Source organism: Dromiciops gliroides, chromosome 6 (assembly GCF_019393635.1).
Source record: "Dromiciops gliroides isolate mDroGli1 chromosome 6, mDroGli1.pri, whole genome shotgun sequence".
NCBI classification, from domain to species: Eukaryota; Metazoa; Chordata; class Mammalia; order Microbiotheria; family Microbiotheriidae; genus Dromiciops; species Dromiciops gliroides.
The window spans coordinates 123,774,371-123,792,930 of NC_057866.1; the positions used below are offsets into that span (position 1 = coordinate 123,774,371).

General features: G+C 42.7%; 1 protein-coding gene across 1 annotated transcript in view; it reads right to left on the minus strand.

Annotated features, from left to right (window-relative positions):
* The window catches only part of SCFD2 (sec1 family domain containing 2), a 408,974-nt gene that overhangs the window by 34,669 nt on the left and 355,745 nt on the right, over positions 1–18,560 (minus strand). The window contains exon 6 of the mRNA XM_043973416.1: positions 4,608–4,753. Coding sequence (XP_043829351.1) covers positions 4,608–4,753 — 146 coding nt within the window. The remainder of the gene's footprint in view (positions 1–4,607; positions 4,754–18,560) is intronic.

Sequence of the window (18,560 nt, forward strand, 5' to 3'; positions counted from 1 at the left end):
TTCTTCTGTTCTGGGAGGGAGGATGTTTATAAACCACCTTCTCCCAGAGGGGTGAAGTCTTTGACTTCCCACTTGGTCACTTTCTCTAGCGCCAATAAAAAACCGTTTTAATTCCAATTGGACTGCCTGTGAGAGTGTAATTCTTTACAGAGGAATAACTAGGACCCCCAACCTGGTGGCTAAGGCTTTAGTAGCTCTTCTGCAAAGACTATACTAAAAGATTGAGAGTGTGTGCTCTCTACAATTATTTCCCCTTCCTTCATGCTCTGTGATTGTCCCGAGTAATGGAATTTTCAAGTTTGCTGACTGAGAGGGATTAAATCTTAGTGCCTGTGGGATGCAAGCCTCCCTTTGCATATGGCTGTGTGTGAGATCCATCTGAGGGAGTCATTCTCTGCATCTATGATAAATTATTCTGGCTGTATGTTAATATACACAACCAGTTTTGCAGAGTTAATTAGCAATAGGTAGTAAGCAAGGGGCACCTTTGGCATTGCCCACAGAAACAGAAATGGTTCTTCACGAGATCAAAGATGGACCATGAGAGCTCTGTAGACACTGGGGACCAGGGTGGACTTGCTTCTCACAGACCCAAAAGAACCAGGAATACAAGTCAGTGACCAGTGGGGTCTAGGGGTCTTGGCCAGGCCTGCTTCTTCCTCAATTTTTAGAGGAATTTAGAGACACATCAACTCGGACAGAGGGGAGCAATAGATAGAGAATGTCGGCATTTCAGGGGTCAGGGAGAGGGAGCTGGAACAGGGAAGAAGGCAGAACTCCAACTGCCTAGAGCAGCGGTTCTTAACCTGAGGTATGTGAACTTGGCTTTTTAAAGTATTTTTAAACTGTATTTCAGTATGGTTGATTTCCTTGTAATCCTATTTATTTTATTTTAAGCATTCAAAAACATCATTCCTAGAAGAGGAATAGGTTTTTTATTAGACTGTCGAAAGGTCCATGAGACAAAAAAGTTAAGGAAGGCAAGGACGTTGGAGAAGAGTCAATCCTGAAATAGGCCCAGACTCCGTCCACTCTTGTGCACCTGTAGTCACCTCTAGCGGCAAAAGTAATGATGATGATAACAACAGCTGCCATGTGGTAAGCTACAAAGCACTTAGAGATATTATCTCATTTGCTTTTCACAAAAGCCCTGTGGGAAAGGGCTCAGGAGAGATATCACCCTGTTTTACAGATAAGAATATTAGGTTGGGGCAGCTAGGTGGTACAGTGGATAAAGCACCAGCCCTGGATTCAGGAGGACCTGAGTTCAAAATCCGGCCTCAAACACCTGACACTTACTAGTTGTGTGACCCTGGGCAAGTCACTTAACCCTCATTGCCCTGCACCTCCCCCCTCCCCCAAAAAAGAACATTAGACCAACAATGATGAAATGACTTTGCCCAGGATCACATAAGCTGAGGTGGGATTTGAACTCAGGTTTTCCTGACTGGCACTCTCTCCACTCTTCTACCTAGCTTCCCCAGGAGCCTCTGCTTGTGTTTTTGTGTCCTTGCCTATAACTGGATCCTGATGAATGCTGCTGATGAATCCCCCTGAAGCAGTTACAATATTTGAATCCCCACTGCATGGTTCCATTGGCCATTACCATATTTTAAATAATGATCATTTCAAATGGTGTAAACTGAAATATATGTAACCACTTCTGAGGATTCATTATTGGCACTCATCGGGACCTAATACCAGAAATAAGATTCTTGACACACAAGTTAGAGGAAGCAGGTGGTGCAGTTCATAGAATGGTGGGCCTGGAGGCAGGAATACCTGAGTTCAAATTCAGTCTCAGACACTTACTAGCTGGGAGACTTTGGGCAAGTCACTTAACTACTGTCTACCTCAGTTTCATCAAATGAAGGTAATAATAACACCTGCTTTCCAAGGTTGTTATAAATATCAAATGAGATAATATTTTACCGAGTGCTTTACACAGTGCCTGGCACACAGTAAGTGATATAGAAATGCTTCTTCCCTTCCCCCTTCAAGTTAACTGGCCTAAAAACTCTGTCAGCACGGCCGACATTATGATGAAGGATTCAGACACTAAGGCTGGGTTCTTGAGCCTGCCAGTCACAGAAAGGAGCCCCAAACCCTGGGAGTGATGGTGGACGGGCAGATCCTGCCAGTTCTTACACCATGCTGTGGTGGCAGGAGTAGGTAAGAGAGAGCTGGCATACCGCATGGTGTGACTCTTTTCCCAAAACATACTAAACTGAAGAGAAATGCAGCTCATGCATGTCTTAGATGAGATTTACAAATAATAAATGTTTATGTGAAGTTAGCCAAGGCACTCATCATGACGGCCATAAATGACTACAGAGACCTCATTAGGGTCCCCTCCCCCCATTATTTGTAATAAATGCAGTAAACCTTACTTGGTTCTTGACATTCTTCTGTCTAATTGTCACCATACATCATAGTTCAAGTATGTTGTTATGAATGAAACTTAGAGAGTATCCAGGTCATCCTTTTTAATGAACAAGCAACATATAATGAATTGTCTAAGTGATTTTATCTCCCATTTATACACTGAATAAAGAGAGGAAATATTTTTGCTTTTAATTAAAAGGCAAATCTGAAGGACCTAAGTGCGTCAGTATTCTAGAACCCTTGGCAAGAGGTAATATTAGATACCTATCACCAGCATCAATTAATTTAATCACCCTGATGGAGTACAGAGAATGGAAAGGAATGGAAGAGGCTGTGTGGAGGAGGGCACTGCACTATGAGCCAGGAGACCCGCGCTGGAGTCCTATCTTGGCCATTCTTTGTGCTTTGACCTCCTCCTCTATAAAATGAGTTTAATTATGCCTGTCTTGATTAACTCACAGGGTGTTGTGAGGATCAAAATGAGAAACAGGCATGAAAGGGCTTTCCTGCATAAGGCCTGTGCCTAATACCTAAGAAAGATCTGAGATTCCATCAGTTTGGGGAGTTCCTGTGTGGGAACCCCCTCCACTAGTATAGCCCACAACTCATTATGACTTCCATCAGGAAGTATGAGTGAGTTTCTGGGATGAAAGACCCAATGGCTTGCTTTGGGACACAAAGCTTGTGTAGTGAGGTCAGCTCTCACATGTGACAGGGGAGCATCATCGTGTGGCTCAAAGGGTGGCAGAATAGGCATGTCTGGCCTCTTCTATCCCCACTCTTCTCCAAGGGAAGCTTCAATTCCTGCCAGGAGGGCAGGCAGAAGTTGGAGTTAGAAGCTTGGCCACTCTGCTTTCCTCAGAGAGAAGGGATACCAGGCTAGAATTATATCTATCTGCTCCCTTAAACATCATTCATCCAGGCGATAGGGTTTTTAGATTCAAGCTGTCTCTTAATGGGGAAAGGATGACCCCAAGCTTTATATGCAAGGACTGACTCCCTTCCACTTTCACAAGGAACACTCATATAATGGCAAATATACCCATTTTTCTACATTGACAGTAAAACAGAAATCAGAGAAAGTATACGTAGGACAATATATAGTCCAGACAGTACAGAGTGAAGGAGCTCTCTTGTTGGGAGCCAGGTAACTCAACTCAACCAAGAGAGAACCCCAGAAATCACCTAGTCTCTGGGGTAGCAAGCTCAGCATTAGGGACAAGGTGGAGGCCGCTAACTCCTTTCACATCAACTTTTTCCTAATCTCATTCTCCCTTCATCAACTTGTAGTGGGGTTGGCATCATCCGTCTTTCTTCTTGAAGTTTAAACCCAGAAGCATCCAAAGTGACTGCAGAGCCTGGAGGACTCTCCTCTTTTCTGCTTTTACCAACTGCGCCCCTCCCCTTACATAGATGCAGGGCATTGATCTCCAACAATGAGAAAAGAGACATATCAATGGGCTTTTGGTTATATCTGTAAGCAACAGAGGAATCTGAATTCAGGGGATTTGAACTCCAAGCCCAGAGCTCTATCCTCTAGACATTCATATATGAGATCCAGTGCTGGGCATAGAGTCAGGAAGAGCTGTGCTCAGATCTCACGTTGTGAGACCTTGGGCTAGTTGCTCAAGAGAGTGGGGGGAATGGAGGGGAGAAAGGAAGGAAATAAGCATTTACATAGCTGTCACCATCAACAATATTTGAAAGGAATGATACCACAAAATGGGAGAAGAGCAATGGCTGTCCCGATTTTCAATACAGGAAGGAGACTAAAGCCTGAAAATTATAGGTTGGTGAGCTTGACTTGGATGCCTGGGAAAATTCTAGACCACCCTGTTAAAAAGCTGATTAATGAACACTCAAAAGAGAAGTGGGGATTGCCATGGGCCAGCCAGGAGATGAGTGATCTGCTCAAGGACAGACATTAAATAAGAGAACCAGGACTTGATCTAACTCCACAGTCAGGGCTCCTCAGACTGTACCTTCCTGCCTCATTATTGTTTCTGTTGCATGAAACCCATTTCCCCGCCCAACAAAGTTTAATTGCAAACAATTCAGCATAGATTAAAAAGTCATTTGCATAGGCAACTAGGTGGTGCAGTGGCCCTAAAGTCAGGAGGACCCAATTCAAATCTGACCTCAGACACCTTCTAGCTGTGTGGCCCTGGGCAAGTCACTTAATATCCCCCCCAAAAAGTCATTTGCAAAGACGTGTTACTTGCCTGATGTTTTTGGTCTCCAGGAATATACACAGATTTAAACTGCTTCAAGAGACTTCTGGCTGTGCTGATATCGTGGAGTGACTCAAAGAGTTCATCTACAGCTTCTCTGATCTTCTGAAATGTCAGGTTATTTGCAGATTCACAGCCTGGAAAAATACAGAGACATTTTTTTTTGTAAGAAAAGAACTCTGATCTGTATTTTAATAATAATAATAATAGCTTGAGCTAAGATGCAACAGTTAGGATTTTTGTTGTTGTTTTGTTTTGACCCAATTTTCTCCAGCTGTTTCTCCACTGGCTAGCTCAGCTCTGCCTGGGCACTAAAGCATCATGAGGTCAGGGGGTGGCTTTGAGAGCATTAGGACTCAGCCCCAGTTTGAAGTCCATGACACTGGCCTCACTTGCTAGAATGGCAGAAGTAACACTGAGTGCTCTCTACGGTCAACTGTCTTTAATTTCAAGACTTAGAAGAAGTAAAACATGTAAAATCTGAAAGAGATTTTGATTTTCCTCTACTCTTCCGTTCTCATCACAAACACTGCTCCCCTAACTTCTTAAATAAAAACCATGGTGTTAATGAAAACTTTGTAGATGCAATTATGCTACAATCAATGCTATGAATGTTAAAGAAAGAGTTCATTAGCTTTGATTTTTTAAAAATAATAAATTTTATGGGTGCTTTTTGTTTTCACACATCATCATCTTCAGAGATACAGTCAATCCTCAACTTTTGAGGGGGTAAAATTCCTAGAAAACAGCTCAAAACAAAAATTTGAATGTTGATACATTGAACCTGTCGGATATGGGTTAGGTTCCCACAACCACCAAAACCTGTCATCTTTCACTGTCTATAGTGGTTGCAGACACTCCGGCACAAAGTTTATCTACCACCTTTTTTTTTTCTCACTAAGCTTCATCTCTGACTTTGCATGCTTGAGCTTAGAACCCAAAGGACTTCCACTATACTTTTGGGGCATAATTGCAACACAAAACTTGAGTTGTGAAGGCAGACCATGACAATAAGCAAGAATGCTTAGCACAGGGAGTGCTAGATGCTGTAATGGTGGGGTGAGAAGACCAGTTGGCTAGCTGATCCACAAATCTGGTTCGTGTCACTGAATGAGGTTACTAATGAAATCACACAAATGCTTGAAGTTGGTAAAGTTAAATAAATGCAAGAATGTTGAGGAATGACTACCTCCTTCCCAACCCAATGAGAACTCTAAGAACAACCAAAGGTGTCAGTTAAATAAAAAGGGGTCAATGCTGGCAGTGTACCTGGTACTCCACAGCATTTGCCCCTTTCCCCATACCTGACCATTGGAAGGTGGGGGGGGGGCGTAGGATCTTAGCTTTCAAATGGGAAGGGGCTTCTGTAAGTCAACCCCTTTCATTTTGCAAATGAGGAAACTGATCTCTCAGCTCTGGGGCATTTTCTCTGGCTGTCATCCATGCCTGGAATGCCCTTCCTCCTCGGCTCCAAGGACTGACTTCCCAGTTTTCTTTAAGTCCCAACTAAAATCTCACCTTCTTCCCCAAATCCTCTTAATTCTAGTGCTTTCCCTCTTTAATTACTTCCTAGTTATCTTGTATATAGTTTGCTTTGCATATATTTATTTGCATCTTGCCTAGATCCTCTATTAAACTGTAAGGTCTTTGAGGACAAGGACTGGCTTTTGCCTCTTTTTGTATCCCTAGCACTTAGCATAGAGCCTGGCACAAGAGGTTAAATGTTCTGGTCAAATGTGCATTAAGTGACAGAGACAGGATTTGAACCCAGGTCCTCTGACCCCAAATCTATTTGCTCGGGCCAAGGTTTGTCAAGACAATTACTTTCAGATGAGGACTGTTATAGTATTGTTTTGTGCCCTTTTGGTGGAGTTTCCTTACAGTGTATTAAATTAGGTTAATAATAAAGGAAATTGGGGCAACCTTATGCATGGATGTGACATTTTATACAGCAATTATGTAATAGTTATCCTATAACTAATGGTCTTCATGAAAACAATACTAAATAAAACATATTATAACGGTAAAAGAACAAGAAATTATAGGAATGCTTCAAAACAAAGTAATGAGACTGATCTAACACTCAAATAAAGCATCTTCACATCTCAAGAAGTAAATAATACACATTAAATATGCATGAAAGTGTATCAAGAAAATAGCTATATAGCTAATAAAATAATCATAACTAACATTTCCTTAGTACATACTATGCACCAGGCAAGGCAGTTAGGTGGTGCAGTGGATAGAGTGCTGGGCTGGAGTCGGGAAGACCCATTTTTCTGAGTTCAAATCTGGTCTCAGACACTTTCTAGTTACATGACCCTGGGCAAGTCACTTAATCCGGCTTGCCTCAATTTCCTCATCTGTCAAATGAGCTGGAAAAGGAATGGAGAACCACTCAGAATCTCTGCCAAGAAAACCTCAAATAGCAACTTGAAGAGTTGGACAAAACTGAAAAAACAACTGAACAACAAAAATACAACAAGCTATGTGCGATTATTATCTCATTTGATCTTCACAACAACCATGAGGGGTAGGTACTATTATTATCTTTATTTTACAGATGAAAAAACTGAAGCAAACAAAGGTTATGTGACTTACCCAGGGTCACACAGCTAGTAACTATCCGAGGTCAAATTTGAACTCAGGTCCTCCTGACTCCAGCTCTAGTGCACATTGTGCCATTTAGCTACCCTACAGTCTTAGGAATGATTATATTACACTCCCTCTACCCATAGCTTGAAAGTCTCTGGAGGCTTTTTTCCTTTTGTTTGTGCATCCCCTGTAACTGAGAGGAAGTGTGGTACAATGGCCTTTGAGAAGAGGAAAATTTGAGCTCAAGTCTTAGTGATATGATACATACTAGCTATGCGACTTGATCAAACAACAAGCATTTAATAAGCACCTACTATGTGCCGGGCACTGGGATACAGGCACAAAGAGTTAAATCACGCCTATTGGCAGGGGCTCTCTCTAAGTCCCAAGCAGCTCTCTATGATTATTACTTATATAGAAAAGTTGCCGATTTGTGCTGCTGAAGAGAGATCCCACACTAAGTCTGGACAAGAAAAAAAAATTACAGGTCCATTACCCCCCACAGTCCCTTACAAATAGTAGGGAAATGGTTCATGGGAATAAAAAGTGACATCACCGAGGACCAAATGTTCTCAACTCCTTTAAAATAAGACTTGGGGTGTTTTCAAAAGTACCTGACGCTAAAGAATCAATCTGAGACCTATTCCAAAGAGAATTTCTCATTGTCTTTTATCAGAGAGCACATTAACAGTGATTGTCCATCGAAAAATAACATCTTGTTCACTGATTATAGACTAACAGTAATACATCAGAAGAAAGACTCAGGATGTTCAGAACAAACAGACATCATCACCCTGGTGCTGATCTGAGGTAGTGGGGCCCAGTCTGCTTCTTTCTCTGAGGTACAATATCATTACCCTTGCTTTTGTCAAGAATTCTACTGAATGAACCCCTAGGGAATCATGGTTTCCTCATTTTTGTTGTTTCTGTCATCTAACTACTCATTTGGAGCCATTTTTTGGAGGTGCTGGGAAATAAAGGGTTGGGAAAATGTTGCCCAAATGCAAATGATCGGCTTAAGAGCAATGCGTTTGGCCCAGTAATGCTTCTTGTTTATATGACCATGGGCAAGTCACTTAAATTTCTAAGACTTGGTTTCTTCATCTGAAAAATGAGGACAATAATAACTGTAAGACTTACCTCCCGGGGTTGTTGGGAAGTTCAGTTGAGATAATTATATAAAGCACTTTACAAACATTAAAATAATATACAAATGCCAGCTATGATTATCATTATCTAATGAGAGAGAAAATATCATGATATTTAATCTGGTACATAGTGTTTTTGTTACTTGTTTATATGACAATTAAGCCAATGTCTTTATCAAGACTATTTAAATGGTATTCTACTTTATGTAAAACAGAAGGATGAACATTATTATTCCACAGGTTGACAGTTTAGTTTAGCTTCTGGCAAAGTGGGGAAATTTTTTAAGGGCTAAGTGTGAGCCATATAATTATTCATCAAATTTCTGATGGTAAAGTGGGATGGGGGAAAAATGCAGTTTCTGGGTACATTCGGTAAAGCTTCGGTTAATTGAGGGAATTTTTAGAACTGTTCTTGGTTGTATTCCTGGTAAATGAAAATCAAATGAACACAGTAGGGAAATAAGCTTTTCAAAGAAGCTGGGTAGTGAATCACCATTTATGCTAAATACTGTATCCAAAATAAGCAGCCAAGATTGTAATTAGTCAAAGTACAAAACTGGGATGGAACCTCTATAGTCACTTGTTTCAAACACCATGGAAGCCACAAAGCAAGCAGGCCAGAATGCAGATGCTTGGTATAGCAGAAAGAAAAAGGCTGGAGAAAATTCAGATCCTGCCTGCAATGTTTTCTGCCAAGTCGGCAAAGGTCCCTGGGCCTCAGTTTCCTCTTCTGTAAGATGAAGGGGTTGGATTAGGTTGGGCTCTAAATTACCTTTCAGCTCTACATTTATGACCCCCTTGTTTGGAGCACAAGTCTAAGAGGTTTCTCTGTGCTACTCCTTATTTTAACATTTCCATAAACATTTGGGGGGGGGGTGGAGAGCAGTTGGAATTAAGTGACTTGCCCAGGGCCACACAGCTAGTAAGTGTCAAGTGTCTGAGGCCATATTTGAACTCAGGTCCTCTTGACTCTAGGGCCCGTGCTCTATCCACTGCACCACCTAGTCGCCTGCTTCATAAACATTAAAAAAAAATTAACATATAGATATCTATTTCTATTCCTAGCTATATATTTGTATAAGTATATCCCAAAGGGAGTTTCTGGTACCCTTATCAAGAGTAACTTTTATAAATCCTATTTGTCCAAACTCCCCTAGGAATGGTTCACCATTTGATAACAAGCACACTTTATAATCTTCTTTTTTTTTTTTTTTGAGGCAATTGGGGTTATGTGGCTTACCCAGGGTCACACAGCTAGTAAGTGTTAAGTGTCTGAGGCCACATTTGAACTCAGGTCCTCCTGACTCCAGGGCCAGTGCTCTATCCACTGTGCCACCTAGCTGCCCCCACTATATAATCTTTTGAAGAATGTTTCCAATTCTGTCTAAACAAAGCTATTTCATCGGATCGTGGCTGACACGTTTCTGATTTTCCTTGGAGCCCTGAGGAATTCTCTTGGCTGAATGAGTTAGGCAAAGGTAGGGTCAGAAGTATTCTAGCGATGGGCATTTCCTCTTTGTTTTGTTTCCTCATTTACCGAGTTCATTAGCTGGGACTGAATCTTAGCCCAGCCCTTTCTTTACTACTGTTTTGCTGGCAGGATTTTCGCTTTTGTTCCCAGAGCCCTAATTTACAGCCAGAACCATTAAAGCCAACTTAAAATTCCTTGAATTTGGATTTGGAAAGAGTGGGAGGAAGAGAAAGAAAAAGGAGGAAAAGGACAAAGAGGGAGGAAAGAAGAAAAGCGAAATGATGAGCCAGACGGGAAAGAACAGAATTTTTATTTTGCTTCCTACTAGCCAGTTGCTTTCTTTCTTTTGGTCCCTGGGCATTTGGGCATATGCTAAATTGCATGCCATGCTTTTCCCATGTCCACTGACCTTCAAAATTAGTTCCAGATTTACAAGGTAAAGTGATGATCTTTTCCCCAATTCCTTCTAAAGGGTTATTTATGTCAGTTTTGTCTTTCTAGATAGCATTCAAATACATAGGGTCCTTCCTATGCCCCATAAACATAGTGGAAACACTTTCTAATTCTTTTCCACGGATTAATACTTTATGTGTTTGTTTGGTAAGTAAACCTCTTTCATATGGATGATGGTTGGATTGTTTCTGATCTGCCTGGGACTTGGAGGAATTCTTTGGGAGTAAAGTATTATTGTTTTTATTTAATAGGTTAGGAAACTAAGGCTCCCAGAGGTTAGTGACCTACCCAAAGTCACTCACATGGAAGAACTGGGCCTTGACTCTAGGCTCCCTGACTTCCAAGTTCATACTATGAAAATACCTAAAAGGACATCTAGGGGCAGCTAGATGGCACAGTGGATAAAGCACCAGCCCTGGATTCAGGAGGACCTGAATTCAAATCTGACCTCAGACACTTGACACTTACTAGCTGTGTGACCCTGGACAAGTCACTTAACCCTCATTACCCCGAAAAAAAAAAAAGCCCCAACAAACAAATAAAAGGACATCTAGTCTAATATCTTCATTTTGCAGAAAAGGAAACAGAAGTTAGAGCTGGAATGGACTTCAGAGGCCCCTCAGTCCAACCCTTTCATTTTACAGATTTTGAAACTGAGGCCCAGAGAGGTAAACTACCCTGCCAAAGGTATTAAACTACAAAACCAGGATTTAAGCCCAGGTCCTCTTACTCTAGGGCAGCTAGGTGGTTCAATGGATAGAGTGCTGGGCCTGGAGACAGACCTGAGTTCAAATTTATCCTCGCATACTTACTAGCTGTGTGACCCTGGATAAGTCACTTAACTGCCTCAGTTTCCTCATCTGTAAAATGAGCTGGAGAAGGAAATGGCAGACCATTCCAGAATCTTTGCCAAGAAAACCCCAAATGGGGTCACAGAGAGTCAGACATGACTGAACAACCACAACCTCTTACTTTAAATCCAATGTTCTTTCCACTGCACCAAAGTGTGGTCAAATGGCTTGCCACAGCACAAAGCTAATCAGCAACACAATCAAATAATTCCCAGGTTCTCGGATTCCTAGTCTGGTCCTTCCCCTGTATTTGCCTAAAGCAAATGTACGTGGGGGGTGCAGGTGGGTTCAGCAGGGTTCAACCCCCTCCCTCCTCTGGCTCTATACATAACCACTCAGGCCTCAGAGTTTGGCAGGTGAAGTTCTGGCTTCTCCATCTTTCAATGCGATCTCCCCTCCCCCACAGAAGACCAGACCAATTCTCTCTCCATCCCCCACCCCCAGCTCTTCTCTTCCTGGAGCCTCTGCTGTCCTCACTCTTCCTCTTCCCCCATCTCCCCTCCCCCTCCATTCCCCCAACCCAGTTTCCATCAGTTAGCAGCCTCAGCCATATGTGCACTTAGACAGAGATTACTCATTCTACTAGGTCCTTTAAATGGGAGAGGAGAAAGGGGAAAGTGGGAAGAGGAAAGGAGAGGTAGGGAGAGAGGGAGAAAGAGAAAGAAAGCCAGGGGAGAAATAGTGGGAAGAAAGAGAGGGAAGGAGAGGGAGAGACAGACAGCAACAGAGAGACAAGAGGGGAAGGGGAGAGAAAGAGACAGAGACAGGAGACAGAGGCAGAGATATGAGGAGGAGGGGGAGAGAGAGATAAATGGATGAGAATTGAGGCTCTAGCATTATAAAGGTAAGACCATATAGCCAGCAAGTTATTGGAGTGACAGAGATATATGGTAAAGTTTAGTAAGAAAGTAATTTAAGAACTAATGGTCCAAGCATACCTTAAAAAAAATAATCTGGGGCCTTTTTACAACAACAGAAACATTAAGTGGTTGACTTGCAGTAGGATCCAAGGCCCTATAACTTGGGCTGAGTGTGAAGTGCCACGGGCCCTCCCCACGGCCCTTCTCTATATCTGGGCTCTGTAAAGCACTGTATTTGGTTACTTCTAATAAGCATTCCTGACAACCCAGTCCATTGAGCCAGTTTATGAGATAATGGCATTTGGTAAGACTATCCATTAAGTGACCTCACTGTGTTCAATTCTAGTCAGTTCTTATTTAATCCATTTAGTTAAACAAACAACAAATCATTAGCTCATCCTAGCATATGCCCAGTGACAGATTTTTTTAGTTACTCCTGGCTCTCTATTGATAAAGGGATGTCTCAAGTCCCTCCCTGGGGCGCAGTATCCCAAAGTGTTCGATGACTCATTTGCCTACTACCTCTGCCCTTGAAGGACTCTGGGGTCTCTTGTTTAACGCTTACCGCTCCTCTGTTTTGTTCAGGGTTAATCCTCTGGACAGTAAATCTGAGCATTTGTACACATAGCCATCTTTTTTCCACTTATTTAAGTCAAGTCACATGTGTTACAATGCACAGTGATACCATGACTGGTGCACAAATGCCTTGTTTGAGTTGGCTAACCAGATCTTTTCTTCTGTTTTGTTCTCTCTAGGGTTCACTTGAGTCTCCTTTGGTCTTAAATGCCCTTCCATAAGATTGATGCTGCCTGGCACCAGCTTGGTTTTAGCTAGGCAACTTGGGAGTGTAAGTCTGGGCTCTCAAAGTAGGAAAACTGGCAGAGTTTGGGGGCTGAGATGTGGCCTCCAATCTGTGGCTGAGCTGCTTGGACTCCTTTTGTCCATTATCTTCCCCTTTCAAAACCACAAAGTTCAGATCTAAAACATGGAAAGAACTTAAGGTGGTTTAGTAAGTTGAGATAATGGGTGGGGGGAGGATTGGGGTAAGAAACTAAAAAGATGGGCCTTGAGATTACACACTCCCCTTCTCTCATGCTTTTCTCAAATTCTTTCTGTTGTTCTAAATTTTAAGTTTTTTCTTTTTTTTAAGTTCTGGGTTTAACACTTACTAGTTATGTGAGATTGGGCAAATCTCCTCATTGATGAACTAAGGTTAGAGTAGAGTGTCCTCTGACCCTGTGATCAGTAAAAGAGGGAGAACAAGGTCTGTCCTAAAACCCTCGAGGGCGTTGATGAGGAAAGGCCTGTGTAGATGTTTTTTGTTCACACCCATGATTCCATGGGCAGAGGTCACTGCATGGTGACTCCACCGGACAGATTGCCAACTAGTCCATGTCTTAGTTTTGGAGAATTCCCAGGGGGTCCTGAGGTGACTTTCCCATTGTCCTATCACCCACATAGGTCACAGGCGGCTTTGACTCAAGCCTTCTTGATTCTAAGGCCAGCCTTCTACCCACTACCCCAAGATGTCTCTTCATACATATAAAATGTTAGGAGGGTCTTAGAGCTAAATCCAGAAAGGCTGCCCAGTCCAATGCTTCATTTTGCAAATAAGTAAACTGAGTTCCAGGGAGGATCTGAACCCAGGTCTTCCATTGTGCCACTGTACTGTCTTTTAATATGCTATGCTAATAATAATGTTGAGTTAAAAAAGAGGCAGCCTTAGCCTATGCAGGAGCTGTGTTTTTCAGGTGGACCCAAGTGAAGTCATGAACCAGACTTCTGATTACTCTTGTGCCTGAATGGCTGAAGACATCTGCATCACCAGTTAGTTTACATTCATGCCCTTCAGCAACCCCAGAGCAGCAGGGAGCTACCTTCACAGGCCCCTGTGACAATCAGAAAATGGCTTGGCTTAGGGACTCTGTAAAGCCCATGTTTTGAGAGGTCATGACCTCCCTCATCCATCCAATAGTCTGACAGCCTCTTTTCTGTTGCGTTATATGGAAGGAATTCTCATCCACTGCCCTCAAGTTGTAATTCACAACACCAACTGTCCGGTGTGTGTGTGTGTGTGTGTGTGTGTGTGTGTGTGTGTGTGTGTGTGTGTGTGTGTGTGTGAGTGTGATTCTCAGCTTACCAACTCTTGGTAAGTTCTTGTTACAGCTCAACTAAAGCTATCCCAGGGTTATCAGCACCTATAAAGTGAGGCAAATGATGGCTTCTGAGGGATCTTCCAGCTCTAGGTCTATGATCCTGCAGTTTATTACTTCTGGACACTTCCCTAAGCATACAAGTGGATTTGGGGTAGTCAGTCGTCACCCTCCTTTTTAGGCTCCTCTTGGATCCCAGTTTCAGTCTGGCCCCAGAGGGAGGGAGCACTCCAACCCCATCTTCCCCTTGCCTCTTCCTCATTCTGCTCCCTTCTCAGGAGTTATGGGATGTTACAGCTTCAGAAGTAGATAGGCTGAGAGCTCTAGGAGCATTTAGTTTGCCCCATTTCACAGAGAGAAAAAAACCCCAGTTTCTTTCTCTAGGCCAGCACCAGTACGGTCCTTTCTGGGGGTTCTTAACAAAGGCGGGAATGAAAAAGTAGGGCTAAAATAAAAGAAGAGGGGGGAGGTGGGAGGAAAAGAGAAAAGGGTGAGGGACTAAGGGAAAGTATACTATAGCTTAAAAGCAATGAATTTGAAATTCACCATTAGTGAGTGACATGGCAAAGAAGACATTTTATTTTAGAAGGGCAGTTTCTGCTCAATTTCTGATCTGAGGCTTCACTGTGCCATGAGGCGACTCTGGGTTCTGAGAGGCTAGGCCTATGCCAGCAGACTGTTAACCTGGACAAAGTCTATAACAAGCTGGAAAGGCACCAATCAGTTGCTGGACACCCTCCCAACCTCACCCTGAGACTAGAAGTAGAGGCTAAGAGGGCTGTAGAGGCCTCTGGGGTAGGTGGCAGGAAGCAGCAATTAGCTTCGTTATCTGGTAAATCTTGACACCCCTCCACCTTCCTCCCCAGTATAGTACTAGAGAGAGAATAGAAGCAAAGTCAATTAACAGAGGGCAAATTTCAGAATTTATAGTCATCAAGGTGGCACAAGTAAGGTTGATGGCGAAATCCTTTGGGTGATTGAGGGACAGTGAAGATACAAGGCACAGGGGTGAAGAGAAGAGATGCCAGGGCATTCAAGGGGGCATCAACATATGTGTTGAAATTTCTAAGAATGAGGGCAGGAAGACAGGTGATGAGAAAGACTGTGAGCCCAGGACAGGAGGGCGAGTATATGACAGCAACAAGAATCTGAACTGGATGAGATGTAGATGTACAAATGCCACAAGGCAAGCATCTGGACGTGGCATCAAGGAGCAAGAAGCATGCCAGCTCCTTCTGTTGCTCCAGGGTGCTGGGTGGGGTGGGTGTAGGGCATAAGAAAAGGGGGCAACTTGAATTTCAGAGGGTGGTGAGGGAAAGAAGGTCTTTTTTGAAAGCAAGCCACTACCAATACAAGTATTTGTTGTCCTTATTCAAGAGGGATTTCAAGACCTATAGTTCTCAAGCATTCTTTTTTTTTGGGTGGGGGGAGTGGGGCAATAAGGGTTAAGTGACTTACCCAGGGTCACACAGCTAGTAAGTGTCAAGTGTCTGAGGATGGGTTTGAACTCAGGTCCTCCTAAATCCAGGGCTGGTGCTTTATACACTGTGCCACCTAGCTGCCCCCTCAAGCATTCTTTTAACTGACATTTCTTGTTGGTTTTTTTTTTTAATTTTATTTTTTTTAGTGAGGCAATTGGGGTTAAGTGACTTGCCCAGGGTCACACAGCTAGGACGTGTTAAAGTGTCTGAGGCCGAATTTGAACCCAGGTACTCCTGACTCCAGGGCCGGTGCTCTATTCACTGCGCCACCTAGTTGCCCTTTAACTGACATTTCTAAGGCAAGAAAATGGAATATTATATTTCTGAAGGATTTCCAGCAACAAAGGTGGAAACAGATATATTTTTTGTTTAAGCTTTAATTAATTCAACTAAATTTAATTAAATCTGCTACACGAAAGTAAATCAAGCTCAGAACTATATAACTTAAGTATTTTGGTTAGTCTAAGTTTTACTATACCGAAAGTATTTTGAGCTTCTGGAAAAAAGATATGTAAATTCAATGTATAATAATATGTTTAATATTTATAACAATGTATAATATTTTATAAATATAAACTATAGTACATATATATTTTAAAGAAGAGACCTAGTCTAGTCCTACCCATTCATTTTAGAAATGATGAAATCATTTCTGAAATATCCGAACTGGGATCTTAACTTGGGTCCCTAGGACACCAAATTTAGTTTTCTTTCCTCTACATTATAGCACCTCTGAAAAGACAGGTTATTTGGGGGGGGGGGCAGGGCAATGAGGGTTAAGTGACTTGCCCAGGGTCACACAGCTAGTTAAGTGTCAAGTGTCTGAGGCTGGATTTGAACTCAGGTGCTCCTGAATCCAAGGCCAGTGCTTTATCCACTGCGCCACCTAGCTGCCCCCCAGGTTATTTTTTTTAATCATTTAAACCATCCGCTGTTTTCCTTCATGTTGACCAGTATACAACATGGATGATAAATGCTTGTTGATAGATGTGATCATGGTCATAAAAATACTTTAAAAACACAGCCAACCCTGCTTCCTCCTGCCTTAAACCAAAACTCTTGTACTTAGAAGATGGAGCTATGAAGTTGAATATGGTTTCTTGGGGATTTAGGAGTGGGAAGGTAATGGCGGGGTCCAGAGAAGCACAGATTAGCCACAGTCAGCAGGCATGTGTTGAATGCCCACAGCAGAAGACTCTAAAAAAAATAGGTCCAACTGTGTATTTTTAGTTAATGCCAGTGGCCTAGGGTAGGGAGTTTATTTTCTGGCTGTGATGTTTGTTATAGAGAAACACCTTCTTATCTGAGGTTATAATGAGTATGTTAGTGAACGTCTGGGTCATCTGCTAATTATAGTACCCTCTGCCACAGCTAAGTTATCTAGTTATTAAAAGGGATATCATTAGACATCCATGTCAAGGTATGCTAGGATTTAAAATGAGCCCTGCTTGTCTTCACTGTCATTTACACCAATTCTTTGAAACCAGGAACCACCTCTTCTTTTGCCAAAGTGGTTTGCCCTGCTCTGCGCTACAGCATGTGTGCGCCTGTGTGAGTTTAAGCACAGAGTGGATGGAAGTGAAGTCTTTGTTTAATAAGAGACCCAACGCTTTTTTTTTTCTCCATGCTGGGCCCTGGGAACATGAAGAATGAATAAAAGGGAGGCTTAGTCACTTAAGTTTGCTTTCTTTTTTCCTCCTCTTCCTTACAAATAGAACAGAATGGAGGTTTATTTTTCTTCCCACAGAAGACAATCTCTAATGAGATCCCCACACAAGAACACCACTTGCTGCCTCATAATTTTTAATCTCCCATCCACCTGTTGGTGTCAGTCTCAGCTGAGCTGTGCTAGCCTTGTAGTTTTTGAAATTTAAGCTCTGACTAGATCAGGGGCCTCTTATCTATCACCCTATACACTTATCTGAAGTTTCCTTTTAAAGGCAGCATGGTTAGGAACTTCTATCTCCTAGATAGGACTGGATCCATGAAATGTGTCACTGGGCCCATGAAGAGGGAAGGCAGAGGAGGGCTAGAACTCCTCCCTCCTCACCCCTTCTTGCTTTCCTGTGTAGCTCCGTGGTTGAATCATGCCAGAAGGTGGGGGTGGGGGTGGGGGTGGGGGATGGGGTGGGAGGATGGGGAGATTTTCTCTCTCACATCTTCTCAGCCCAGAGTTGGAGAGGGGCAGAGAGAACAGAGCTTCCCCCACCCCCTCCCGCCCACTGAGTCTGGAATAAAGAGCTCAGTTTTCTGCCAGGATACTGCTAGTCTGCTATATGCATCAACCTCCTTGCTTCTGAAAGTTGGGTCTCATTGGTCTAACAGTACTTATCCACCTACTCAAACATCTGGCACAGATGAATAACACGTCTTTAAGGGACTTCTGAATTCCTCTGATGTAAGCAAGTTATCATAGGAATACAAAGCTCCAGGTCTTCTGGGTTAATTCTATCTCTTAGGCAGGGCTATTCTTGAATCCACAGCTGTTTTCCCAGTTACCAGACCCCATCCCACACTCCCTGTGGGCCAAGATGGGTAATTTGGTGAATCCTCCAACAAGGAGGCTGAGCTGAAGAACTGTCTTAGCCTGAAAAGAGTCAGGGATGGGAGGGGCGGGGGGGAGGGAGACGGGGAATGAAATCAGGTACAGCTGCATGCTAATACCTCCTGATCCAGGATCTACATCACAACGCAGAAAAGCCGAAACAAGCAGCAGAAAAGACAGTCTCTTGGCTGAGAAAATAGGAGTTAGCTGGCAAAATCCCAGAGTGGTCTGAATTTTCTTTTGTGAAGTATGTATGTATGTATGTGTATAGGTGTATGTGCACATATAATCTATGTATACACACAAATATGCACACATGTGTATGCATATAACATATACCCCAGATTACCTGGTTCTCAGATACACACAATTAACTAGCTTTCTGTC